Below are 27,246 nucleotides of genomic sequence, written 5' to 3'. Positions count from 1 at the left end.
GAGCAGGTAACCTCACAGCTGCAAATTTGTCCTAAGGTAATAATTTTAATTTTTAAAAATATTTATTTAGTTTTGGCTGCACCAGGTCTTAGTTGTGGTTCGTGGGCTCAGTAGTTGCCCTGTGGCATGTGGGATCTTATTTTCCCAACCAGGGATCGAACCTGAGTCCTCTGCACTGCAGGGAAGATTTTTAACCCTTGGACCACCACGCACATCCCAAGGTAATAATTTTAAAAGAAGACAAATGTGGGATTCATAGAGATGTTCACTAGTGTGCTGCGAAATTATAAACCCAGATGTCCAGTAAAAGAACAAGCGAGAAATGTATGGGTCTTCGTTAATTGCAAACTCAGAGAGGGAATTGTGATTAACGCACGGTACCACCAGGAGGCAGCACTCCCTTTGCCCGAGGAGCGTAATTGCATCAAGTGAAGGATACCTCCACGGAGCTGAGAGGGGGCCGGAAAACGCTCTCCACCCTTCGGTTGGTGAAATAGAGGAGGGCTGTTTCTGCTATTGGTAGTTCAGGTGCTGACATCTTGGAAGAGTCAGAAAACATCAAGTCACGCGTCCGTCTTCGCGGCTCCACGGCGCGCCGAGGCCGGGGTCCGGGCTGCGGCTGCGCACTGCGGACCCTCTGCTGGCGCCAGGGGTCACGGCGCAGACCGCACCGGAAGCGCCCGGGCCGGCCGGCGGGAGCCGAGCGAGGGCCGCGCGTGGCCCGACTGGCCGGGCTCGGCGGGGCGCACCACGGGCGGCGGCGGCGGCGGCGGCGGGGCCGGGGCGGCGCGGGGGCGCGGCGAGGCTGTCCTCGCCCCGCACGCCGCTCGGCCCGGCGGCCGTGAGAGGGGAAGCCCGGCGCCCCGGCAGTCGGGCCCCTCTGGGAACGACCGGAGGGCAGACGCCCGCCTTCGCCGCGTCGCTGCGCGGGCCGCTGGCCCCGGGGGTGTGAGGGCGCGCAGCGCGGCCGGCGGGGCCCGGGGCGGCGCGGAGGCCCGCCGCGGACGGTAACGCGCTGGGCGGGCGCGGACGGGGCTCTGGCGGCGGCCCCGGCCGAGGTCGGCCTGGGCGTCAGGAGCGCGTACGGTGGTGGTGCTTCGGGGTCGGAGGTGGCCCTTGCGGTCCTGCGCCCGGCCGAGCCCCGGAGCGCCGCGGGCTGGGAGGGCCGGGAGAGGGCTGCGGGCGGCAGGCGGGCGGGCCGGCCAGGGGCCGAAGACCCTGCGGCAGGTGCCGGCCCTCCTCGGTGATCCCACTTTCTCTCCCCAGCTCTCCACCTCCTGTGCCCTGGACCCAGCCTACCAGAGCTAAAAATATTGCCCGGAGGCTCCTGAGCGGAATCAGATCGTGCTAAGTAGGGCACAACGCTGCCGAGGCGGCAGAGCGTCTCAGCCCCAAGGTTGGAAGAAGGCTCTGGAGCGGCCGCTCCCGCCCCCGCTCGCCCGGCGGCTAGAGCTCTCTCAGCCCCGCAGGCAAGTGCGGGCCACGGGCGGTGGTGGAGGGCGCTGATGCTCTTAAGATACCCCCCACAGCCTCGCAGCTGTGCCTAGCTTCTCCCCACCCAGGGGATCTTCGACACCATCACCGCGGGCTTCCGAGGGGGTCCCTTAAATGCTCTGTAAGCAGAGGCTGAAAGTTGCCCACTGTGGGAGTTAGAACAGGGAGAGGACTCTGTTCGAAACATAAGCCGTGGCTGCTGCCTTTTTTTTTTTTTTTTTTAAATTCATTCTGTATTCCTGAATAAGAGGAGCTGTGCCAGGAAGTGTTTTTGGTGAGTACCAGTCTGATCCAAGCAGGCAGGGAGAAAGGCTTTCTTGTTAGTCTCTTGGAGCACTGGCTGTATCCTTTAAATCAAAATAGATACCAGTTTATTCCTCTGAAATTAGAGACTCATGGCCAGGGAGCCTGGACACCTGCATCCTTTCACTGGCTGTGTCTTTCTCGTAGGCAAGCTCTGTGGGCGGCTGGTTATACCAAGAAGTTGTATGGCTAGCTCAGGAGTCACAGCTGGAAAGTTTTGTGATCCGGTTGTTTTTTAATGGCATCCACGTGGGAGAGAGTGTCACATCCACCCTAGGGGCAGAGCTGCTACCATGACCAGGCTGGACTGCCCTCAGATGTGCTTAGTCTTACTAGTGCTTTCTGTGTCTCAGCCAGGAGAATACAACCCAGGTTGGGTCCATAGCCAGTGTTAGGATTCTGTGCTTAGAAGCTATCTTTTCTTTTCTTAAATGTATATCTCCCATATTTAAAATTGTTTTTAATTGAAGGATAATTGCTTTAGAGTCTTGTTGATTTCTGCCATAACAGGAATTGTTGTTTAGTCTCTTAAGTTGTGTCCGACTCTTTGTGACCCTGTGGATTGCAGCACGGCAGGCTTCCCTGTCCTTCACTATTTCCGGGAGTTTGCTCAAACTCATGTCCATTGAGTCAGTGAATCAACAGGAGTTAGCCATAAGTATACATACGTCACCTCCCTCTTGAACCTCCCTTCCAGCTGCCTCCCCATCCCACCCTGCCAGGTCGTCACAGAGCACTAGAAGCTTTTGTTCCTTTGGAGTCAGGCAAATTGGTGTCCCTCAGGAGCAGGAACTCACTGGGACATTTGGTGGAAAGACCACCAAGGGATTTTTGCTTGCCAGAGCTACATCTGATGTCCCTCCAGCCAGGTGTGTGTGGAGGCCAGTATGAAGCTGAAAAAGCAGGTGACAGTGTGTGGGGCTGCTATCTTCTGCGTGGCTGTCTTCTCGCTCTACCTCATGTTGGACCGAGTACAGCATGATCCTGCTCGACACCAGAACGGTGGGAACTTCCCCCGGGTGAGTCAGTCCTGGCTGCTAACGTCTGCCTGTATAAATTATCCAGGATCAGGTTATTGCTCCAGCTGGAGAGTCATGGCAGCCCAGGTCAACAGGCAGATTTTCTAGAAAGCTGTAGGCAATGATGGCAAAAAAGGAAGGAGAGAGGAAAGAATGGCACTGGGTACTGCTGCTCTGTCCGCCTGAATTCTTGGCAGACATTGCTTGTGGATTGCAGCCTTCTCTCCCACTAAGCCCCGGTGCAATCCTTGTCAGCAAACGGTGCTCCAGGTAGGCAACACGATTGTCGAGAATAGGCATGGGAGGTGAAATCCTTGCCATCCATAAGCTAGAGAGTGAGGATGCTCCCAGCCCAAGTGGGCTGCAGTCCTCAGTAGTGAATCAGACCACACCTGTTACCTTCTGGCCATGTAGGCTTCTGGTCCTGCCTTCGATTCGGGAAGGAAGGATCATAGTCAGGCCTCAGGCGGTGAGCCGCATGCAGTGATCCTCCTTGTGATGTAGGGAGCTGGAGGTGACTGCTTTCTGCTTTTTCGCGGGCAGAGTCAGATATCTGTGCTTCAGAACCGCATTGAACAGCTGGAACAGCTGTTGGAGGAAAACCATGAGATCATCAGCCACATCAAAGACTCTGTGCTGGAGCTGACAGCCAACGTAGAGGGCCCACCCGCCCTGCTGCCCTACTATGTGGCCAACGGCTCCTGGGTGGTGCCGCCAGAGCCCCGGCCCAGCTTCTTCTCCATCTCCCCTCAAGACTGCCAGTTTGCTTTGGGGGGCCGCGGCGAGAAGCCAGAGCTGCAGGTAAGAGTCAGAGCTGGCAGGGACCCCCAGTGGCCGTGGCCGGGGCACTGAGCTGCTCTCCTCCGGCCTGGCAGATGCTGACTGTATCAGAGGAGTTACCGTTTGACAACGTGGATGGCGGCGTGTGGAAGCAAGGCTTCGACATTTCCTACAGCCCGCACGACTGGGACACTGAAGACCTGCAGGTGTTTGTGGTCCCCCACTCTCACAATGACCCCGGTGAGTGAGTGCCCAGCACGCCCCGGGACCCAAGGAGAGAGCGTTCGGTCTTTTTTTAAATTGATTTGTGTGGCCGCGCTGGGTCTTTGTTGCTAGGCGGGCTTTTCTCTAGGTGTGGTGAGCGTGGGCTGCTGTCTAGTTGTGATGTGAGGGCTTCTCGTTGTGGGGGCTTCTCTTGTTGCAGAGCACAGGGGGCCCTAGAGCATCTGGGCTCAGCAGTTGCGGCTCCCAGGCTCTAGAGCACAGGCTCAGTAGCTGTGGCACGTGGGCATGTGGGATCACCCTGGACCAGAGAGCGAACCCGTCTCTCCTGCACTGGCAGGCAGGCTCTTTACCACTGAGACACCAGAGAAGCCCTGTTTATTTTACTTTTTTAAGTTGGAATATAGTGGATTTACAATGTTCTTTTAGTTTCAGGAGTACCGCAAAGTGAATCATTTATACATATGTATACTCTTTCATAGATTCTTTTCTTTTATAGGTCATTTCAGAGTATTGAGTTCCCTATGCTATACAGTAGGTCCTACAGTTAGCTATCTATTTTGTATATACAGTAGTGTGTTTGTGTCAATCCCAGTCTCCCAATTTATTCCTCTCCCCTCTTTCTCCTGGTAACCATAAGTTTGTTTTATATGCCTGTGGGTCTGTTTTCTGTTTTCTAAAGAAATTCATTTGTACCATTTTTTTTTTAGATTCCATATATAAGCAGTATCATATGATATTTGTTTTTCTCAGTCTGACTTAACTTCACTCAGTATGACAGTCTCTAGGACCATCCAAGTTGCTGCAAATGGTATTCCTTTCATTCCTTTTTATGGCTGAGTAATATCCCATTGTTTGTATACACTGCGTCCCCTTTATGCATTCCTCTGCGGAGGGACATTTAGGTTGTTTCCATGCCTTGGTTAATATTAACAGTGCTGCAGTAAACATGGGGGTATCTTTTCGAGTTCTGGTTTTCTCCGAGTATATGCTCAGGAGTGGGACTGCTGAGTCATACAGTGGTTCTATATCTAGTTTTTTTAAGGAGCCTCCATACTGTTCTCCATAATGGTCGTATGAGTTTATATTCCCACCAACAGTGTAGGAGGGCTCCCTTTTCTCCATACCCTGTCTAGCTAGACTTTTTGATGATGGGAATTGTGACTGGTGTGAGGTGATAACCTCATTGTAGTTTTTATTTGCATTTCTTTACTAGTTAACAGTGTTAAGTGTTTTTTTCACATGCTTTTTGGCTGTCTGTATATCTTTGGAGAAATGTCTATTTAGGTTTTCTGCCCTTTTTTAAATTGGGTTGTTTATTTTTTTGGTATTGAGCTGCATGAGTTGTTTATTTTGGAGATTAATCCTTTGTTGGTTGATTTATTTGCAAATATTTTCTTCTGTTGTCTTTTTGTTTTGCGTATAGTTTCCTTTGCTGTGCAAAAGCCTTTAAGTTTAATTAGGCCCCATTTGCTTATTTTTGGTTTTTATTTTCATTACTCTTAAGAGGTGGATCAAAAAAAGATGTGATTTATGTCAGAGAGTGTTCTGCCTACATTTTCCTCTGAGAGCTGTATATAGTATCTGGTCTTAGGTTTAGGTCTTTAATCCATTTTGAGTTTATTTTGTGTATGGTGTTAGGTAATGTTCTGAATTCATTCTTTTACATGTAGCTGTCCACTTTTCCAAGCACCACTTACTGAAGAGACTGTTTAGTCTCCATTGTATATTCTTACCCCTTTTGTCATAGGTTAGGTGACCATAGGTGTGTGGGTTTATCTGTGGGCTTTCTATCTTACTCTATTGATTTCTGGTTTTGTGCTCATACCATACTGTTTTGATTACAGTAGCTTTGTAGTATAGTCTGAAGTCAGGGAACCTGATTGCTCCAGTCCCATTTTTCCTTCTCAAGGTTGCTTTGGCTTGGGTGGGCCTTCTGGTGGCAAAGGTAAGGGAGGGACAGTTGGAGAAGATGGTAGCATCCTCAGGGGACCCTTTTTTGGCTCCTCCAGGCTGGGTCAAGACCTTTGACAAGTACTACACAGAACAGACCCAGCACATCCTCAACAACATGGTGTCCAAGCTGCAGGAGGATCCCCGGCGGCGCTTCATCTGGGCAGAAGTGTCCTTCTTCGCCAAGTGGTGGGACAACATCAGTGCCCAAAAGAGAGCAGCAGTCCGAAGGCCAGTGCCCACTGGGGAGGCAGGAGGCCCCTCTGGGTCCTAGGATGGGTGTGAAGTCCTTTCCTGGAGCTGTGGGTGCCAGGGAGAGGCAAGAGGAGACACGGCAGAGATGAGGTGTGGTGGTAGAGGGACCAGGGACAAGGAGGCAGGAATGGATTTGAGGGTCACTAGTATTAGGAAGAACGCTGAGCGCCGAAGAATTGATGCTTTTGAACTGTGATGTTGGAGAAGACTCTTGAGAGTCTCTTGGACTGCAAGGAGATCCAACCAGTCCATTCTAAAGGAGATCAGTCCTGGGTTCCTTCCTTTGAAAGGAATGATGCTAAAGCTGAAACTCCAGTACTTTGGCCACTTCATGCAAAGAGTTGACTCATTGGAAAAGACTCTGATGCTGGGAGGGATTGGGGGCAGGAGGAGAAGGGGACGACAGAGGATGAGATGGCTGGATGGCATCACCGACTCGATGGACGTGAGTTTGAGTGAACTCCAGGAGTTGGTGATGGACAGGGAGGCCTGGCATGCTGCGATTCATGGGGTCGCAAAGAGTCGGACATGACTGAGCGACTGAACTGAGTATTAGGAAAAATCACAGTAGGGGGGAGAAAATGGAGGGTCTGGCCCTGGAAATGCAGACTGAGTCCAGGGATGAACAGAGCCAGAACAGCTGGAGGTTGGCTGGAGGGAAAGGAGGGCGCGTGTCTATTCTCGTGGTTGGTCCTGGGTTCAGGTAAACTGGCTCAGTAAGGCCAGTGCACACAGGTCGCCTCCTTGGTTGGCACAGGTCTCTACCCCATGCTGAGTGTGCACTCTTATCTCCAGGCTGGTGGGAAACGGGCAGCTGGAGATTGCAACAGGAGGCTGGGTGATGCCGGACGAGGCCAACTCCCACTATTTTGCATTGATTGACCAGCTCATTGAGGGCCACCAGTGGCTGGAGAAGAACCTGGGTGAGTCCAGGCTCAGGAGCCGGAGTCTGCCCCTGTCACTGGGCCAGAGGACAGCAGTGGGGCTATAAGGCCCAGGGTGGGCAGAGGATGCTTCCTTTCAAGGCTGATTGCACCAGCATGGTTACAGGGAGATGGCAGGAGGGGCTGTGGGGCCAAGGACCCAGTGGCCAAGTCCTGGGGCATTCAGGCCTCTGACTTCTGTGCCCCTGCCCAGGTGCAACTCCGCGCTCGGGCTGGGCGGTGGACCCCTTTGGATACAGCCCCACCATGCCTTACCTGCTGCGCCGTGCCAACCTGACCAGCATGCTCATTCAGAGGGTACACTACGCCATCAAGAAGCACTTTGCCGCCAGCCACAGCCTGGAGTTCATGTGGAGGCAGACCTGGGGTAAGGCCAGGTAGGGTGGAGGGGGTCGCAGTGGTAGTTCTCCCGGGGGGAAGGGCAGGGGTTTCAGAAATAAGACCCACCAGTCCTTCAGAGCACTGGTGTAGACCATCAGAAGCACTTGCCTTCAGGTTAGGTAGGGGATAGTATTGATATCCCTGGCCGCTGCAGAGCCTGTCTGTCCCCTGGAGGAGCCATGGGCTCCCCTGCCCTCTTTGATCCTGACCCTGGCCAGCATGTCCTCGCAGCCTTGATGGTAGTTCCCGCCTTTAGCTGGAGTAGTTACTTCCCCCGCCGGCTTCCCTGAGCTCAGCTCCAGGACCTGACTCTTTGACGTGTCTTCCGTAGACTCGGACGCCAGCACAGACATCTTCTGCCACATGATGCCTTTCTACAGCTACGATGTCCCCCATACGTGTGGCCCGGATCCCAAGATCTGCTGCCAGTTCGATTTCAAGCGCTTGCCTGGTGGGCGTATCAGCTGCCCTTGGAAGGTGCCGCCCCGGGCTATCACGGAGGCCAATGTGGCTGAGAGGTGCTTGCTCCCAGCCCTGGACTGGGTGTGGTGGTGCCCTTCTCCCTGTGCAGACACGTCTGGGCTGTGCTGCAAGGCGGGCTTCAGGTTCCATGGTCATAAAATGGGGGCAGGGTCTGTTGGTGAGTTCAGGCCCACAGCCCCTGCAGTGACAATTCTTTTATTGTTTTCCTGGAAAACCAGAGTGGCTGTAAGGAACCACCTTTTCCAGGAGGGTTTTATTTTCCCAAATGAGCATGTTTTCCAGGGTCCTCAGAAACTAATGTTGGAGACAGTGGACTGCCTCAGAGGCAAATGATTCTCAGATTAGTGCAGCGCTTTCCAACCTTCAGCCTGCTGTGCCTTCATTAAGCTCAGGCCTCCTGCCTTGGCTTGAAGTCCGCCAGGATCCTCAGGCTCTGTGCACCTGGAGGGAGTCTCATTCAGATGCACATTCTGTCCTGCTCCACAGAAGACAGACCCATTCCCTTTGAGAAAATCCTTGGGGACCCCTAAAGATGTTGCTGAAATGGCTCCCCCAGGAAAAGGTGGGTTAAGAGAGAGCTAGACATTGATGCAGCCAGAATTGGACTGGCCTTAAGAATGTAACCAGTTGAACTGGTTTTTGTGTTGCAATACTCCAGTTTCCATGACATCCAAGAGGTGAAACATGTGACCAAAAGCAAAAGAAAGTAGTCTTTTGTTTCTAGAATCCAAAAATCTAAATGCTGCTTCCAAGTAAAAACCTTAAGCTTTTAAGGCACACTTTTTCTTGGAGCAGCAGCTGTGATCTAAGGGTAGGCAAGGTTTACAGAGCAAGTCATGGGAAATAGCCTCATTTTCTCCTTTAAAAGGCTTACAGGGCTGATAATTAGGGGAAGGTGGTATTTGAGGAGTCCGTCCTTGAGAACAAGATGGCAAAGAACAAACTGGACCAAGTCCATTAGTGGCTGGTTGAACTGTGACACACGTGACATGCCCCTCACCAGACTTGTCTAAAAAGAGAGCGGTGTTAATGCAACAGGGCTGTTTTTCTATTGATTATGTTAGTGATTGGGATGAAAAAGAAAATAACATGTTTATATATAGTTACTACTATGTGCCAGGCACTGTTCTAAGTGTTTCACAAATACTAGTTCACATTAAATCTCACAATACTGTGATAGTGGGCACTGATGATAGGCAGTCTCCTCACTGGATGGAAACCAAGGCCCAGAGAGGTTCGGTAAGTTGGCCAAGGCTGCACAGCTAGTGCCTGCCCAGCTGGCGTTGGTGCCGTCCGGCCCCCGGGTCTGGGCTCTTCACTCCGGGGCTGTGGCGCGTCACTGGAGACAGAGTGAAGCTGGAGTGTCAGAGTCAGGGTCCCAGAAGATCTCAAGAGGTTGGAATTTGGGCTGAGTCCAACCAGATACGGTTTTTATTAACATTAGATATAACTGTAAGGTTCTACCCTTAGCATCCGTAAACAGGATAGGAAAGTTCAGGATGAGGAAAGGTCTTGCTGGGCCGCAGGCACAGAAAACGTGATCCCTAACGTCAGCACGGTGGGGTGAGCATGGGGGCTGCCAAACACGCCTGTGTGAACACATGGCCACTCTGGCCATCCCAGGAGTGTGGCCTGCCTCCGGTGGACGTGCGTGGTCAGTGCTGGGCCCTGCACTCCGGGTTCCTGGCCGATGGGCTACTCAAAGACGTGCCGGTGAGAGAGTTCCCAGCTGCCCTGCAGGAGCCAGAGAGACAGAAGAGCGGGGATTGCAGAGCCTGACGAGGAAACCCGGGGCAACACTCCCACATCTTGGTTGTCTGAGGGACCGACATGGGCATGGAGGGCTGATTTGCTCTCTGCGGCATCCAGGGCAGAACTGGGGCCAGGGAACTGAAGCCGTGCCTCGGGAAGAACTCTAGTCGCCCAGAGAACCCCGGGCTCCCTGGGGCTGGGTTTCCCACCCACGAGCCGAATGAGCCTGTGACAGGGGTGTATGAGGGGGCCCCTCGGGCTGGCTCCCCTCAGGATCCGGTGACGTGAGGCTCCGCGTGAGCCGATTCCCCTCCCCACCCACAGGGCAGGCCTGCTCCTGGACCAATACAGGAAGAAGTCCCGGCTCTTCCGGAGCAACGTGCTCCTGGTGCCGCTGGGCGATGACTTCCGCTACGACAAGCCCCAGGAGTGGGACGCCCAGTTCTTCAACTACCAGCGGCTCTTCGACTTCCTCAACAGCAAGCCTGATCTCCATGTGCAGGTGTGAAGGGACACTGAGCTGGGGAGGGGCCTCGGTGGGGCTGCAGCCCAGCCCTTCTGTGCGGCCTCCTGCTCCCCGAGACCACTCCAGAGCAGGGGTACATTCGCAATTCTTGGGTGTGTTTTTCCTTTTTTGTCACAATTCTTTCCCAGGCTCCCCAGCTTCTGTGAGGTCCAGGCCACACAGGGACTACCCTCTGCATAGACCAGATTGCTCCCCCTCACCCCCAGCTGTGGCGGGGAGCCAGAATTCCCAGAAGACTCTGGAGCTGATGGAAGGGGGTTTTGGGGTCCCCACAGGCCCAGTTTGGCACCCTCTCCGACTATTTTGACGCTCTATACAAGAGGACAGGGGTGGAGCCGGGGGCCCGGCCTCCAGGTTTCCCTGTGCTGAGTGGGGATTTCTTCTCCTACGCGGACCGGGAGGACCACTACTGGACAGGCTATTACACTTCACGGCCTTTCTACAAGAACCTGGACCGCGTCCTGGAAGCACACCTGCGGTGAGACGCCCCGCTTCCAGGCTGGAGGGAGAAGGGTTCAAGGGGGTGCTGGATTGGCTGAGCAGGGACTCGAAGGGCATGGAGACCACGACACAGAGAAGGGGAGGAAGGAAGAGGCGTGGGGCTTGCAGAGCGAGGGTGGGCCCAGGGGAGCTGTGTGGCAGGAGGCCGACTTGTCTATCTGGGCAGGGGTGCAGAGATTCTGTACAGCCTGGCTGTGGCTCACGCCCGCCGCGCTGGACTGGCCAGCCAGTTCCCACTCTCAAACTTCGCCCTTCTGACGGACGCTCGGCGCACGCTGGGGCTCTTCCAGCACCATGACGCAATCACGGGCACCGCCAAGGAGGCCGTTGTGGTGGACTATGGGGTCAGGTGGGAGTCCCCTCCTCTTCCCCATCCACTCTATGCCGCTGCCCACCATCCCCAATATGAGAATGCACCGGGTGGTCAGTGGGCTGGCCTGCTGGGGGCTCGCCCTGCCAGCCGGTGGACAGTCTCTCAGTGGTCACCTCTCCCCTGGTCCCTCTCCTGCCCGCCCTCCCAGGCTTCTGCGCTCCCTTGTCAGCCTGAAACAGGTCATCATGAACGCAGCTCACTACCTGGTGCTGGGGGACAAGAAGGCCTACCACTTTGACCCAGAGGTGCCCTTCCTACAGATGGTGAGCCCCACTGCTGCGTCTGCCCGAGGGGACCTCTGGTGTGCGAGCCTAGGCCGAGAGCTGTGGTGCAAGGGCCTTGCTCTTTTCCCTCCCTTCCTGGGGTGAGAGATCCCTGCCCAGCATGGCTGCTGGTCCCCATCAGGACAGGTTGGGGTCTGGGGAGGCAAGTCTCTGAGTCAGGCTGAGCCATACGATGGTTCTCCCCTCCCCCTGACTTAATTCCAGGATGACACCCGCTTAAATCACGACGCCCTTCCAGAGCGCACAGTGATCCAGCTGGAATCCTCGCCCAGGTGAGCCTGGCTCTCTGCCGCTCCCAGCTGCTGCCGCACTCTGAGGGACTCCTGGCCTGGCCGTGTTCCTGCTCCTGTTCCTCCAGAGCAGGGGCCTCCTGGGCGAGCCTGCCTTCTGCTCACAGGTATGTGGTGCTGTTCAACCCACTGGAGCAGGAGCGGCTCAGCGTGGTGTCCCTGCTGGTGAGCTCACCCCGGGTGCGCGTGCTTTCGGAGGAGGGTCAGCCCCTGGCCGTGCAGGTCAGCGCACACTGGAGCTCTGCCACCGACATGGTCCCTGACGTCTATCAGGTGAGGGGGGCTTGGCACGTGGGGCCCTGCCACTGCCCTCTCTGCTGATCCTCTGCCCCTCCCCGGGGCCTCAGGCTGTCTCTTGACACTGGCTTCCCAACCTCCTGCTCGCAGCCTTCTTACTCCCCGTGTTGGGGACTGGCGTCTTGAGGAGAGGAGTCGCCTGGAGTTTGGTCACTCCTGGGGTTTGAGTCTGTCCTTGAGAGGAAGGTGACGTTTGCTGTAGTGTGATAGTAGGAAAGACGGCAGTTACGTTGTTCCATTATTCATTCTTTCAGCAGATTTATCTTGAAATCTTACGTGTGGTTACCATTTCATGGTTTTCTGGGTATCATTGGAGACTCATGAAAGTCTTGATGAGGGGCAAGTCGCCTCACCTGCCCTTTCAGAGGTGACAAAGGCCCCCCCCAGTGGGTGCAGGATTTGCTTGGGCTCTTAGGCCAGAACCCCAGGCCCGTGTCCGAGGCCATCAGCCCTCTCGTGCCCACAGGTGTCTGTGCCTGTCCGCCTGCCAGCGCTGGGTCTTGGCGTGCTGCAGCTGCAGCAGGGCCTGGATGGGCCCCGCACGCTGCCCTCCTCCGTGCGCGTCTACCTACATGGGCGGCCGCTGTCCATCAGCAGGAACGAGGCGTTCCCTCTCCGTGTCATTGACTCTGGCACCAGTGACTTTTCCCTCAGCAACCGCTACATGCAGGTCTGGTTCTCAGGCCTTACCGGGCTCCTCAAGGTAAAGGGCCAGGGGCTGGGCGCTGGAGCGGGTCACATAAGCTGCCTCCAGCCTGTGAGCGCTGCCACCTGGCTGGCGGTGGACCTGGGAGGGGACCGTGCCAGCCCCGAGCCAACAGCACAGGGAAGCAGCGCTGGGCTCCTTAGGGATGTTCGTCCGTGCCCTCCCAGGGGGCAGGCCTGATGTGCTGGTGTGGGGCCAGGGGTCAGGGCTGTGTTTCTTGGCAGAGCGTCCGAAGGGTGGATGAGGAGCAGGAACAGCGGGTGGACATGGAGTTCCTCGTCTATGGCACCCGCTCGTCCAAAGACAAGAGTGGAGCCTACCTCTTCCTGCCTGATGGCGAGGCCAAGGTACCCTGAGGACACCCCACAGACCCCAGGGGGCCCTGGGAGGCTTCATGAGCGGTGGGCATGAGGAGGGGCACGGGCCTTCCTCCAGGCGTCTCCTGCCTGCCAAGGCGCCCCACCCGCTGCCCCTGCGGGGGGTGGGGGTCTGAGGAGCACCACCCGGGGCCTGGGCCTGGTTCGGCCTGGGTCTCAGCCCAGAGCCTGCTGGCAGCAAGTCCCGCTGCTTGACCCCAGCCGGCTCCTCCCTGTTTTGCTCACGTGCCGGGGATTCAGCTGCCCCCTGCTCTTTTCCCAGCCCTACGTCCCCAGGGACCCACCCGTGCTGCGCGTCACAGAAGGCCCTTTCTTCTCAGAGGTGGTTGCCTGCTACGAGCATGTTCACCAGGTGGTCCGGCTATATAACCTGCCGGGTGAGCCCTGCAGACGGAGAACGTGGGGAGGGAGGCGTGGCTCCGTGGGCTGTGACACACTGTCGCTCCTGCCCGCTGTCTGTCTGTTTGCACATCTGTCCCCAGAAAGCATGTTGTTGAGCTTTCTTGGAGTAGAGCTTGGCCGGAAGCGCTGGGACTCACCTGGGGCACCCTCTCTGGCTGTTGCTCGCTCCACTCAGCCTCTGTCTTTGTCCTGCACCCAGGGGTGGAGGGGCTGTCCCTGGATGTGTCTTCCTTGGTGGACATCCGGGACTACGTCAACAAGGAGCTGGCCCTGCGCATTCACACTGACATCGACAGCCAGGGTATCTTCTTCACAGACCTCAACGGCTTTCAGGTGACTCCTCAGGCCCGGGGCCCAGAGACCCCACGGAGTACAGAGCTTGACAGTGTTTACTGCCTGTATCTCAGGCCCTGGCGGGTGATCTGCTCTGACAGAGAAGGAGGAATCGGAGCATGATGGGGGCCCAAAGGGGGCTGGGACGCCCCTGATTGGCTGGTCTCGCCCACAGGTGCAGCCCCGACGGTATCTGAAGAAGCTGCCCCTGCAGGCCAACTTCTACCCCATGCCCGTCATGGCCTACCTCCAGGACGCTCAGAACCGCCTCACGCTGCACACAGCCCAGGCCCTGGGTGTCTCTAGCCTCCACAATGGTGAGTAGGGAGCAGGCGCTTTGTGTGTGTGGTAGGAGAGGTGTAGAGGGCAAGCTTGAGAAGCCCATCCCTGCCCCCAAGACCTGTCACCTCGTGGGCCTCTCCCTGTCAGCCACAAGCCCAGTGGAGGATGACAGGAAGGCAGCTCCCTGCTGTCGCCCTCTCTCCCTGGTGCCGGCAGCTGTGGGGGTGACGGGAGGGGGCGGCCTGTTGGATGCCTTCCAGAAGCAGCGGGCAGTGAGGGGGATCGTCCGCTGAGGTGGGTGTGCGCCTTCTCCTGGGGGGCCAGGGTAGGGACAGGTGGAACAGTGTCTTCAGGGTTAGGATGAATTATTCAGCAAAAGAGAAGAATGTGTCCTGTTTTTCTGCTAGCCGTCATTAAGAGACAATGACCAAAAAGAGAGAAGGGCGGTCTCGAGAAGCAGAAGGAGGGCCTGAGAGGACCGACCTAAGCCAGCCGCCCGGGCAGCGCAGGTGGCTCCTGTGTCCTGGGGTGAAGCGAACAGTTGGCACCTGGGGCCTTCTGAGGCCGTCAGGCTGGCCGCCTTTGGGCTGGAACGTTTGGCAGGGCTGAGCCAAGGGTGCCCAATCCAGGCTCCGCGGGGCCCGCAGCGAGCACAGTGGGGACCTGGCCCCTGCTGGAAGGCCTGTGCCTCTGCTGCCCCTTTGCCCGTGGTCACCCCGGCTATAAGACTCCCCACTCAGCCGAGTGTCCCGCCTCAGCCCCCTGCCCTTTTGGAAAACAGTGTGCTCACGGTGGCGGCTTTACCTGCAAGGGAGCTGTTTTAGGATCGGGGGTGTGTTTCTGAGGTTGCTCAGGGTAAAAACCAAGGAGGTACAGAAGTTGGGGTCTGGGAAGGGGACACGGGAGGGCAGGTAGGGCTCTCTATATGGGCTCCTCTGAAGAGAGTCTTGAAAAAAAGGTGCTGGGAAAAATCCTCGTTCCCACATAGATACGCTTTGAGCCCCTCCCCCAGGAATGTTTTTAAAGGAAAGGAGAGGTGATCGATCACCTGCTGTTTGACTGTCCTCTTGCTCCCTCCTTTTGACGGTGGGCGGAGCTGGGGTCTGTCCTGCCTAGAACCACGGTGGGAAGCATGTGTTCCAGTCACAACAGAATCTGCCCAACTTGACAAAACCTGGCCCGGGTCAGGGTCTCTGCAGCAGCTTCCCGTGGCAGTTCACAGGGTCTTATGGTTGCTGCTTGCTTTGTTGCATATAGGCAGCCCAGAGATGAGTCCCTGCCTAGGCACCCAGACCGGCCCTACTAGTGAGCCACGGAACACACACGGGCAGTGAGCCGCCAGGGTCACACCCTTCCCTCGGCCCCTTCCAGCTCCCAGTTTCTTGGCTGTTTTGCTCCCTGAGTGACTCGCCTTGCAGCCAGGCTTTCCCCTCGGGCCTTGGGTGGGCTGCTTCCAGAGGTTGGCATCTGCTTGGGGTCGAGGGAGGCAGTCCGGGGGCTCACAGTGAACTCCCCCAGGCCAGCTAGAGGTGATCTTGGACCGGAGACTGATGCAGGACGACAACCGGGGCCTTGGCCAAGGGCTCAAGGACAACAAGAGAACCTGCAACCACTTCCGCCTCCTGTTGGAACGGCGAACCCTGGGCAGGGAGGTGAGTTCTGGGCCTCCCCCCGGGAGCCAGGTCAGGCTAGGCCTGCGGGTAGCCCTGGGTTCCAGCCCCGGCCTGGGAGCCTCCTCGAGGTGCGCAGGTGTAGCCAGAGTAGGGCCTGACCCCCGGTCGGCGGGAAGTGAGTCTGCCGCTCTGCTGCCCCGTCTCACGCAGCCTGGCACCTCCCTCTCCACAGCTCCCTGTCGTCTGTGCCTCTGCGTGCTCATCTCTCACCTCCCCACCCTTCCCTGTGTCCTCTTCCCCTCTCTGTTGCTCCCCCAATCATCTCACGGCTTTCTTTGCCCCCACCAGCCTGGCTTTTTCTCCAAACTGGCAGCCATGTTTAGGGGCTTGATCTTTCACAGCAGCAGGAACAGGAACCGAGAGGTAAGGGCCAGTGATGGGGTGTCAAACTGGCCTTAGTGATGTGTAGCTGGAGTTGGAGTCCCTGGTGGCAGAGCCTGCTGCCCGATCCCTCGTCTGGGGCTTGGTCACTCACTCGTCAAATAGCTGCTGGGCTCTCGCTGTGCTGTGAGGGCTGAGAGGGCAGCAGATGCATATGATACTGACTCTGTGCTCTAGAAATTGACTCGTGAGTAGGGGTGGGGGATGAGCTGTGTGTGTGCAAATTAAAAGTAGGAAATGGGTATGTCCCCGGGTCCTGAGGAATGAGAGAACGTAGTGGAATCCAGGACAGCTTCCTGGAGGAGGTGTCATCCATGAGCGTCTCTGAGTGGAGGTCTGCCCTACACGTTTGAACCAAGGCACAGGGTGGGAGGCAAGAAAGAATGTGAAGAGTAAGAGCCATGAATTCATTCAGTTGGATCAGAGCCACCTGTCCGGTGTGACAGCCACTAGCCTTGTGTGGCCATTTAAGTGTATTCAAAACTAAATATAATGACAGGTTCAGTTCTTCATTCAGACTAGTCATATTCCAAGGGGTACCTGCTGTGCTAGTGCAGATGTAGCGTATTTCCACGACTGCAAAAAGTTCTAGTGGCCAGTGTGAGCTGCCATGGAGGGTGGTTTGGGGCAGACAAAACGGGCCTGGAGTGCCTGGCAAAGACTTTGGACTTTCTTCTGGAGGCCATTAGGCACCTGAGCTGAAGGAATGCTCGAGGACTCTGCTCGAGGCATATCACTCCCGCAGTGGGGACCCGGGTGGGTTTTCAGGGTGGCCGCTTCGAGGCTGTTTACGCAGGAAGCAGTGTTGGTGGCTTGAACTGAGCCCTGGGAGGGAGGGACTGGAGGTGGATTGAGGGCCCTGCCGAGGGGGAGTGGAGGTTATGTCTGAGGGGAGGGTGAGATTTGGACAACAGGAAGGAGACGCTACCAGCATGATTTAGAAAGCTGAGCTCAGGCCTGTGAGTATGACATCCCCGTTAGCTGACCAAGGAGTGGGGACCGCTGGGTTCAAGCATCAGGGTGGGTCAAGCTTGAAACTGGGGTTGCCCCAGAGGCTTTCTCCATCAGAGACCCAGCCTCCGTGGTGAAGCGTCTGTCTTCCCTTCTCCCTACTCTGAGAATCTCCATGGTAGGAGACATTGCTGATGGGAGCATGAGGAAGCAAAAAGCCCCCAGAGTTAGAGGTGCGGTGGCCTGGTGAGGTCACCTGTCCTAAGCTGTGTGAGGCCGGAAGCGACTACACTTGAAGGGTTCTGGAGTCAGGTACCCCATGTACCCAGACACGTCAGGGACACTCTCTGCAAAGGAGCCGACAGGCTGTGCTTCATCCTCCTGCTCCCCTGGTGCTGCGTCCTCAGCCAGACCTCGGCCCATCCTGCAGGTCCGCGAGGGCTCCTCTGCAAGCTTCCCGTCCCTCCTCAGCCACCTGACCTCCATGTACCTGAACACCCCTGTGCTCGCCCTGCCTGTGGCCAGGAGGCAGGCCCCCGGCCCCGCTCTGCGCTCTTTTCACCCTCTGGCCTCCTCACTGCCCTGTGACTTCCACCTGCTCAACGTGCGGACGCTCCAGGCTGAGGTGAGTGTCTGGTTCAGCACTGGATCTCCTGAGTGGACCTTGCCTCTCCTCCTCCAGACTCCTCTCCATCCAACCCTGCCTTCCTGGCAGAGGTGCTGCCCCACCTGTGAGCCCTGCAGAGGCCCTTCCCCGCCCCCACACCCACATGCATGCCCCCACACCCACACACACGCGCACACACACATGCACTGCCCCGTGTGTCTGTCACCAGGAGGATGGCTTGCCCTCGGCAGAAACTGCGCTCCTCTTACACCGCAAGGGTTTTGACTGTGGCCTCGAGGCCAAGAACTTGGGTTTCAACTGCACTACCAGCCAAGGCAAGGTGAGCAGGGCCCTGGTGTGGGAAGGGAGCAGAGGGCAGGGAAACAGAGCACCAGGAACAGTGGGTAGAGAGCTCAGTGAGGCAGGCAGCCAGTGGGGAGGTGGGCAGGGTTACCCTGGGACTTCATGGAGAGAAGGGGGAGAAGCTGGTGACGTGTTTTCAAGGCCTCTGAGGCCTGGCAGGGGCTGGTTCCAGGTGAGGTGTCCAGGTAGAGAACTTTGGTTCCACGTGTATGAACCTGCGTTAAACAAACAGAAACATCATGAGTTAAAAACCAAAAGCCATTATACTCTAGTCATTGTTTAAGCCAGCAAAGACTAGCACTGATCAACGCGTCTGTGTGCTGGTGCCAGTGAATCAGAGGTAAATCAAGACGTGGTCCCTGCTGGGACTCCCCTGGCAGTCCAGTGGTTAGGTCTCAGCACTTTCCCTCCTGTGGGCCAGGTTCAACCCCTGGTTTTGAAACTAAGATCCTGCAAAGCCTCGCACGGTGTGGAAAGAAAAAGAAAAAATACAGTCCTTGTCGTCAGAGACCACACAGCTCAGTGCAGCAGTTCCCACCCTGAGGTTCTGCAGACTGAGTGCGTGTGTAGGCGCTTGTTCTGTGTGGAGAGGCCCGTGTTGAGGTGAGGGTCACACAGGTCACGCAGAGGAAGAGCAGCAGCACGAGGCGGGTCAGCACCCAGCACTGCCCTGCGCCTTCTCCCTCCACACAGGTGGCCCTGGGCAGCCTCTTCCACGGCCTGGACGTGGTTTTCCTGCAGCCAACCTCCTTGACCCTGCTGTACCCTCTGGCCTCGCCCTCCAATAGCACTGACGTCTATGTGGAGCCCATGGAGATCGCCACTTTCCGCCTCCGCTTGGGCTAGGTCTCCTTGTGACCTGAAGGGAGGATTCATCCATGGAGACTGGTCTCTTCACATGAGATCGGGTTGGGCAAGCCACACCCGGTATCCTGTCCCGATCTACCTCTCAGAACCACGACAGACTGGGCTCTGCCCTCGTTTCCCCTTTATCGTTGCTTCTGTGCAGGGGCAGCCCACAGGCCCCATGTTGGGTGGACAGGTAGGGCAGCGCGCTGAGATGCAGCGGGGAAGGCCCTTGCTCAGAGAGGGCAATGCCAGCCTCTGCTTTGGGGGGGGTGTGTCCACTTCGTGGGGCACCGGCTCAGGCACCCACCCTCTCCCCCAAATGGGATGGAGGAGAAGCAGGGGAGGCTGAGTGGGCCAGAGCCCAGCGTCAGGCTCACAGTGGGCGGCAGCTGGCTCTAGGGGAGTCCTGTCGTTGTGTAAGGACACATGTCCTGATGTGAGGAGCAGGAGCGGAGCAACACCAGGAGGAGGGGCTGGGGACCGAGGGGTAGCCGTGGCTGCCGTGTGGCAGGAAGGACTTGTGACTGTCATGGCTGCAGGGCATAAGACACTTCAGGTACCAAAACCCCCATCTCAGACTGGGCACTCGGTCTGCGTGTTGATTTGTGGGGTGAGGGAGGGGCCACCCTGCTTGACTCCTCTTTGGTTCCTGCACGCTATCCACCACTCTCCCCAGGAGCCACTTCCTATCACAGAGGCGTTTGATCCGTCACATTTCCTTTCCCTGGAAAGAAAGTGAAGCTTCCAACTTGAGAAGGCTTTCGACATCATCCTTGCAGGCCTGAAGCTTTTCCTTGCACATCCTTCTGCAGAAGTCTTTGCAGGGAACTAGGGAGACAGACTAAATTAGGAGGCACCGTGGCTGCTCATCAGCCTTCATTGCAGCTTCGATTATTAGAGAAAAATTTATTATAGTCTCTACAGATGCTGAAACAACATTTGGTAGAATATATTAAACAGTCTATCCCTTATTAAACAAAATTTGGTAAAATTTAAAATCCATCCCTTATTAAACTCTTAGTAAGTTAAAGGTTAGGAAGAAACATCCTAACCTAGATAAAGGGTGTCTCCATCTGAAACCCACAGTCAGTGGCATTCTAAAGACCCAACCACCACAGACATTCCCAGTAAAGTCAGAGGTTCACCAAGGCTATACAGTTACTTAGCCGTGTTCTGGCACTACTAGCCCCTGCAGTGTGGCAGATAGGAGCGGTGAGCAAAAGTTCCAAAATAGCCATCCAATACAATCCAAGAGGATCAACTCAAGACCTTAATAGAGCATTCTGTATGTCGACTCAAACAATGCATGTTGCATTTCTGTAAAGATTCTGGTTTTCTGCAAATCATCCCATAAATTCGATGCATTCCAGTGAGACTAGATACTTTTTGGAATTTGACAGGTTCCAAAATTTTCAACATCTGTCAGATCATAGAAAAAGCAAGAGAATTCCAGAAAAACATCTGCTTCATTGACTACACTAAAACCTTTGACTGCGTGGATCACAACAAACTGTGGAAAATTCTTAGAGATGGGAATACCAGACCACCTTACCTGCCTCCTAAGAAACCTGTATGAAGGTCAAGAAACAACAGTTAGAACCAGACATGGAACAATAGACTGGTTCAAAAATGGGTATATATTGTCACCCTGTTTATTATATACAGAATACATCGTGCAAAATGCTGGGCTGGATGGAGCACAAGCTGGAATCAAGATTTCCGGGAGAAAGGTCAGTAACCTCACATATGCAGATGACACCACCCTTATGGGAGAAAGGGAAGAAGAACTAAAGAGCCTCTTGACAAAGGTGAAAGAGGAGAGTGAAAAAGCTGGCTTAAAACTCACCATTCAAAAAACTAAGATCATGGCATCCAGCCCCATTGCTTCATGGGAAACAGATGGGGAAACAGTGGAAACAGTGACAGACTTTATTTTCTTGGGCTTCAAAATCACTGTGGATGGTGACTGCAGCCATGAAATTAAAAGATGCTTGCTTCTTGGAAGAAAAGCTATGACAAACCTAGTCAGCATATTAAAAAGCAGTGACATTACTTTGCTGACAAAGTTCCGTATAGTCAAAGCTATGGTTTTTCCAGCAGTCATTTACGAATTGTGAGAGTTGGACCATAAAGAAGGCTAAGCGCTGAAGAATTGATGCTTTTGAACTGTGATGTTGGAGGAAATTCTTGAGAGTTCCTTGGACAGCAGGGAGATCAAACCAGTCAATCCTAAAGGAAATCAAACCCTGAATATTCTTTGGAAGGACTGATGCTGAAGCTCCAATACTTTGACCACCTGATTTCAAAGAGCTGATTCATTGGAAAAGACCCTAACGCTAGGAAAGATTGAAGGCAGGAGAAGGGGATGACAGAGGTTGAGATGGTTGAATGGTATCACTGACTCAATGGACGTGAGTTTGAGCAAGCTCTGGGAGATGGTGAAGGACAGGGAAGCCTGGCATGCTGCAGTCCATGGGGTCGCAAAGAGTCGGATATGACTTAGCGACTGAACAGCAACAGCGCTCGTTTGGAAGAGTAAAAGTGTGATACTACTAAAAACTCTGAGTGCGCAGCGGGTGGGTGGGGCAGTGGTGCTGGGTGAAAGACACTAGATTCCCGGGGGCCCTGGGGCAGGATCAGGACTGCTGGAGCTGGAGGGGGAGCCCGCATCAGACCCAGGCGTGAGGGGCTCAGTGCAGGACAGGGGAGTGTGTTAAGTGGGAAAAAGATGGACTATTTAATGAAGACCACAATAACTGCCTATTAAAACAGGAGCTCTCTACCTCACAGTTTCCACAAAAAGTAGCACCAGAGGGAAAAAACAAAAAATTGAACTCCATAATTACTGAGGAAAATATAGGATATTTTTATATTCCAGTGTGGAAAGGTCTTTTCTGAACAGAAAACTTGAAAGCTATAATAAGGGAAAAGATTTTACCACCAAAAATATGCGTAAAGTTTGTTTATGATGGAAACCACCAAGTTAAAACACAGATGACTGGGAGAAAATATTTGCAGCACTTCAAAACTTGGTGTGTACGATCACTTCAGGAGAATAACTTGCTTTGAGCTCCTTAGAGCAAGTCATGGGGCCTACTAAGCAGTGACCAGCTGAGTTTTTCTGGGTCGCCCAGGATCATTGCTGCCAGGCCAGGCCATGTGGCATCCTGTCTGTGTCACAGTGAAAGAATGAAGATTATCAGAGAATGTGACACATTCTATGGGTCACACAAAGAATGAAGTGCTGAGCACAGTGCCTGGTACATTTAATACAGTGAAGTTGCTCAGTCGTGTCCAACTCTGCGACCCCATGGACTGTAGCCCACCAGGCTCCTCCATCCATGGGATTTTCCAGGCAAGAATACTGGAGTGGGTTGCCATTTCCTTCTCCAGATCTTCCCAACCCAGGGATTGAACCCTGGTTTCCCTCATTGTAGGCAGACACTTTACCATCTGAACCACCAGGGAAGTGCTCAGTAAATACGAGCTACAGTCATGTTCATTAAGGATGCTAAGCAATTACATTATAGCTGGTGTTATTTACTAGTATAACTTGTAATCCAGTTTTAAGGGCAAACCCCCTAGGAAATTAGTAAAATAAAGGCTATTCTCTTTGGAGGTATTAGATGTGCAAAGAGGTTTTTCATCTGCCAGGGACTGAAGTGTTCATTCCTACATCCTGGCCTCTTAGAACCCCATAAGGCAGCATTGCTCAAGGTGTGGTCCACCATCACCAGAATTACTCATTGAAAGTCCAGCTGCCCGGCCTGTGCTGGCCGGCACACTGAAGGGGCGTCTGTGCAGCAGAGCCACGGGTCCCCAAGACTGACTTGTGACCAGAACAAGAAACGAAACCCTCCCTCAGCGCGTGGGAGGAGAAACAGACTCCTTGGCACAGCCTGTTGAACCAATCTCTGGGGGCAGGGACCAAAGAGTCCACACTTAAAACAAGCTCCCAGGTGAGTCTGCTGCGCTTGTAACTTGGAAAAGGGCCTGCTGTTTTAAGGCTAGCAGTAACCCTTTCCCATGGAGCTCTGGCCCTGAGGCCTCACAATTCTGAGGGTTACATCAAAACCAGAACCAGATCCCTAATGTATACTTAAGGAAGTGTTTGCAATTCAGGAAGGTGGATTACTTGTGCTTGGTTGAAATTTTTTAAATATACTTTTCAGCTTCCATTTCTTAAAGGATGCTAAATTTTACATACTTTGATCCCATTTGTTTTAAGTATTAACACTGTATGGACTCATAACTACCATCTTTGTTCTGACAGATTTCCCTTTATGGTATGTGGTAGAAAAAAATCATGCCTCTTTGCCCTTTGTAGTAGAATGCATATTTCCAGTTCAGAAATACTTAAAATATGTATGTAAGTAATCCAGTTTATAAAATATGATGTTCAGAATACAATAGCCTTGTTAGAAACCATGGGATTAAGAGTTGGTCTCTTTCCTAGGTTAGATTAATACTTGGACTTTCCTGGTGGTCCAGTGGTTAAAACTTGGGCTTCCACTGCAAGGGGTCCAGGTTTGATCCCTGATCAGGGAGCTAAGATCCTATGTGCCATGTAGCATGACAGGAAAAAAAAAGATCAGTGCCTGGAATTAAGAATGTAAGTGCATTAACCTATAAATCATACTCTGGAATTGGAAAGAACTTAGAGATCATTGTGTCAATATAATTTGATAACCTAATATTTAACTTCTAATTAATATTTCTCAGTGTTTTATTTTTAAAAAAATTAACCAGGGACCTTAGGCGTAAGGAAGAAATTGGGAAGAAAGAGAGCCCTGGGGGCAGATACCATTTGCCCATGAGTGAATGCCTGCTTTCAATGCAGGATCCTCTGTTAAGGAATATGGGATTTCTCTTCAATTACAAACATGTATGATGTCCCAGAAGGGCATGTAGAGCTCATTTAGTCCAACCCTCTCATTTTACAAATAAGCTGAGACCCACAGAGGTTACATGAACTCCCCTATGCCAGTGGCAGAGCCAATTCAGTGTTCTTTCCAGTATACAGTATCGATGCCAGGCTATTACACGAATCCATTTTCAGTGAAATAAAACACATTAAAAAAAACAAAACACAGAGCCAGGACACGAGAGAACTTCAACCACTGGCAATGGATAGGATTCTATTCCTCTCTGTAACTCTCTACCCATGAAGAGCCATTCTGTTTCCAGGAAGAAAGGAGGACTACTGTGGCCAGCTGGAACCATGAAGAGAACAGCCAACTTACTGGGTCCCCCTGCACAGGGTGGGCAGGCTATACTGCACTCTGATTCGGCTTGCCCAGGGGATGAGTATAACCTGTGTGGAGAGAGTGACATCCTTACCCTGAAATTGACCTGCGTACCACACTGTCTGTCACCGTGTTTAACTAATGATGCCCATGCACTCAAAGGAAATCATAGTGTGAGTGGTAGGAATGAGGCTTCCCATCCCAAAGAGAGATTTTTGAACTAAAATTTTGCTTTTCCCTAACAAAAAATGTGTACAAAGAACAAACACTTCAAGGAGCAATTCTCACAGGAAAAGGAAAAAAAAAAAACAAAACATGATAGAGGACAGACTAGATCCTTCACATCAAGCCTCAATTTTACTTAGGGCCAGAGGGAAGCTAATCGTAACAGTTGCCAGGACCAAGTGATTCTGCAGAGTGTCCATCCATTTTTGGCTCCTGATTTAGACCTTGCTGGTTGAGAACAAACTTGAACTGAAAGAACTCTGAAATTAGAGTAGGTACAGGAAACAGTGACAGACTTTATTTTCCTGGGCTCCAAAATCACTGTGGACAGTGACTGCAGTCATGAAATTAAAAGATGATTGCTCTTTGGAAGAAAAGCTTATGACAAATCTAGCTGCTGCTGCTGGTAAGTCGTTTGAGTCGTGTCCGACTCTGTGCGACCCCATAGACAGCAGCCCACCAGACTCCTCTGTCCCTGGGATTCTCCAGGCAAGACTCCTGGAATGGGTTGCCGTTTCCTTCTCCAGTGCATGCAGGCATGCTGAGTTGCTTCAGTCATGTCCAACTCTGTGTGACCCCATGGACAGCAGCCCACCAGGCTCCTCTGTCCAAGGGATTCTCTAGGCAAGAATACTGGAGTGGGTTGCCATTGCCTTCTCCATGACAAACCTAGACAGCATATTAAAAAGCAGAGACATTACTTGGCCAACCAAGGTTCATATAGTTAAAGCTATGGTTTTTCCAGTAGTCATGTGTGGATGTGAGAGTTGGACCATAAAGAAGGCTGAGTGCCAAAGAATTGATGCTTTTCAACAATGGTATTGGAGAAGACTCTTGAGAGTCCCTTGGACTGCAGGGAGATTAAACCAGTCAATCCTAAAGGAAATCAATCCTGAATATTCACTGGAAGGACTGATGTTGAAGCTGAAGCTCCAATACTTTGGCCACCTGATGCGAAGAGCTGACTCATTGAAAAAGACCCTGATGCTGGGAAATATTGAAAGGAGGAGGAGAAGGGGATGATAGAAAATGAGATGGTTGGATGGCATCACCAGCTCAATGGACATGAGTTTGGGCAAGCTCCGGGAGATGGTGAAGGACAGGGAAGACTGGCGTGCTGCAGTCCATGAGGTTGCAAAGGCATCTGAGACTAAGCGACTGAACAACAACGAGGCACGGGAAGCCTATGTGGGGTTGGAAATGAGGCTTCCTTGGCATTTAGAACACGACAGGGTTGAAGATGGAAGACACAGCATTCAGCATGGAGGCCTGAGAAGCTCACTGATGGAGGAAAGACAGATTTCCTTTGTCAGAATGCCTGAGGATGTGCATTCAAACTGAATGAGTAGACACTTGTCCTGCTGCCCCCTCACCTAGTGCCTCAGAGTGCTCAATATTAAAAATGTAAAAGCATGGTCATACTCAAAAGGCGATCTCCTTTGACTAAGAGTGGGGAGAACAACTACAGCCGTGAACAGAAGATGAGGCCATGCAGGTCCAGAGAAACGGAGTCCACTTAAGGACAGACCCTCGGAGGGGCCAGGAATCTCTGTTGACCTAATTCCAGGCCAGAAGTAACATTGTTTTTTGTTTTGGCTATGCTGCAAGGATTATGGGAGTTTTAGTTCCCCAACCAGGCATTCAACCCAGGCCCTTGGCAGTGGGAGCACAGAGTCTTAACCACTAGACTGCCTGGAAGGTCCCCAGACATATTCCCAGCCCAGCAAAAGCCAAAGTAAGCATACAAGTAAATCGTGAAGCCCTCTGTCATCAGGGATTTAAGGTAGTGATGTACTAACATTAATTTCCTGATGTCGATGGTCATACTTTCGTTTATATAGACTATTTTTGCTTGCATTGGGTGTTTGTTGCTGCTCGAAGGCTTTCTCTAGTTGTGGCAAGCAGAGCTACTGCTTGTTGTAGTGTGCAGGCTTCTCATTGTTTTGGCTTCACTTATGGAGCACAGGCTCTAGGCGTGCGCAGGCTTCAGTAGTTGCAATATGTGAGCTCAGTAGTTCAGTGTGCAGGCCCTAGGGCGTGGGGATAGTAGTTGCACCACATGGGCTTAGTTGCTCCACACCTTGTGGAGTCTTCCTGGACCATGGATCGAACCCTTGTACCCTGCCTTGACAGGCAGACTCTTTACCACTGAGCCATCAGGGAAGTCCTAGCATGGTTGGAGTTAACCTCAATTGTGGTCAATCTTGTTTGGTTAAAAAAGGCCCACAGTGGCAAAAAGAGGGATTCTGGTCTTGATTTTGACACTACTCCTCTGTTTAATCATTGACAGGTCTTCTCACCTCTCTGAGCTTCATATTTCATCTTTGTAAAATGAGAACAATAATTCCTACCCTGCCTATCTCATTCCGTTATTATAAAGAACAGATTAGGAAACACATGTGAAAAGAAAACATCAATCACCTTGTGACCACAAAGTGGCCTTTGACCAAGCAGCCCTCCTCACCCCAGCAAGTGTACCCGTTTAGAATGGGCTAATAACCCTCAGCTGCTCAGCAGCGATCACCACCACTTCACTTGATCCTTCAGGTGGATGCCTCAAAAAGCTCTGCCCCTTCTCCCAGACCCTGATGGGTTCCAAGGGTTGGTCAGTTCCCAGGCCTGCTCCTGGGGCACCCAGAAGTTCTGGTGGCTTAGCAACGAAAGGAATCAGAGATGGGATGGTGGTGAGACAGGGTGGGGTGCCAACCGCAGCAGGTTTCCGTGGCAACCTGGGGTATGAGGGACCCTCCCCCCTCACAGGCCCTATCATGTTGCTGCTGAGGACTCTGTTGAGCTCAGCAAGATCTGCCAGTAAGCAGGGTGGCACTTCTTTCCAATACATATGTCAACTTCTTTCCCACCTGACTTCCTCAGTGAGGAAGCCTACCAATTTCTGAGCATCTAAGTGTCAGGCATGTCACCTAGCTCAACCCTGATAATTACACAACCTATCCCACTGATAAGGAAACCAAGCTCCAAGGGGTTCAGGCCCTC

General features: G+C 53.3%; 2 protein-coding genes across 4 annotated transcripts in view; one reads left to right on the top strand and one right to left on the bottom strand.

The window, feature by feature from the left end:
• GDPGP1 (GDP-D-glucose phosphorylase 1) overlaps positions 1-27,246 on the bottom strand; it is a 198,690-nt gene that overhangs the window by 62,159 nt on the left and 109,285 nt on the right. The window lies entirely within an intron of this gene.
• On the top strand, positions 1,265-26,492 carry MAN2A2 (mannosidase alpha class 2A member 2). Of its 3 annotated transcripts, none has more exons than XM_052659898.1 (24): positions 1,265-1,469; positions 2,663-2,816; positions 3,360-3,617; positions 3,692-3,836; positions 5,831-6,002; positions 6,822-6,949; positions 7,164-7,337; positions 7,683-7,869; positions 9,911-10,088; positions 10,388-10,590; positions 10,780-10,962; positions 11,135-11,249; positions 11,475-11,542; positions 11,668-11,833; positions 12,324-12,560; positions 12,788-12,910; positions 13,203-13,317; positions 13,542-13,675; positions 13,851-13,992; positions 15,476-15,609; positions 15,919-15,993; positions 17,393-17,587; positions 17,799-17,909; positions 18,626-26,492. In XM_052659898.1, the coding sequence occupies exons 2-24, from the start codon at positions 2,685-2,687 to the stop codon at positions 18,776-18,778; spliced, it is 3,528 nt and encodes a 1,175-aa protein (XP_052515858.1). In that variant the 5' UTR covers positions 1,265-1,469; positions 2,663-2,684; the 3' UTR covers positions 18,779-26,492. The 3 variants fall into 3 exon arrangements, with proteins under 3 accessions (XP_052515858.1, XP_052515859.1, XP_052515860.1); XM_052659899.1 differs by having other exon boundaries at positions 1,267-1,469; positions 2,667-2,816; XM_052659900.1 differs by lacking the exon at positions 15,919-15,993 and having other exon boundaries at positions 1,267-1,469.

Source organism: Budorcas taxicolor, chromosome 21 (genome assembly GCF_023091745.1).
Source record: "Budorcas taxicolor isolate Tak-1 chromosome 21, Takin1.1, whole genome shotgun sequence".
In the NCBI taxonomy this organism is placed as follows: domain Eukaryota; kingdom Metazoa; phylum Chordata; class Mammalia; order Artiodactyla; family Bovidae; genus Budorcas; species Budorcas taxicolor.
Note: the sequence above shows the minus strand (reverse complement) of the source record. Positions and strands in the feature narration are given on the sequence as shown.

Excerpts from the sequence above, each read along its gene's own strand:
- MAN2A2 (XM_052659898.1), top strand. The coding sequence starts at position 2,685 with ATGAAGCTGAAAAAGCAGGTGACAGTGTGTGGGGCTGCTATCTTCTGC. Across the intron at positions 10,963-11,134 it reads GTGGTGGACTATGGGGTCAG|GCTTCTGCGCTCCCTTGTCA; the intron begins GTGGGAGTCCCC and ends CCGCCCTCCCAG. Across the intron at positions 12,911-13,202 it reads TGCCTGATGGCGAGGCCAAG|CCCTACGTCCCCAGGGACCC; the intron begins GTACCCTGAGGA and ends CTCTTTTCCCAG.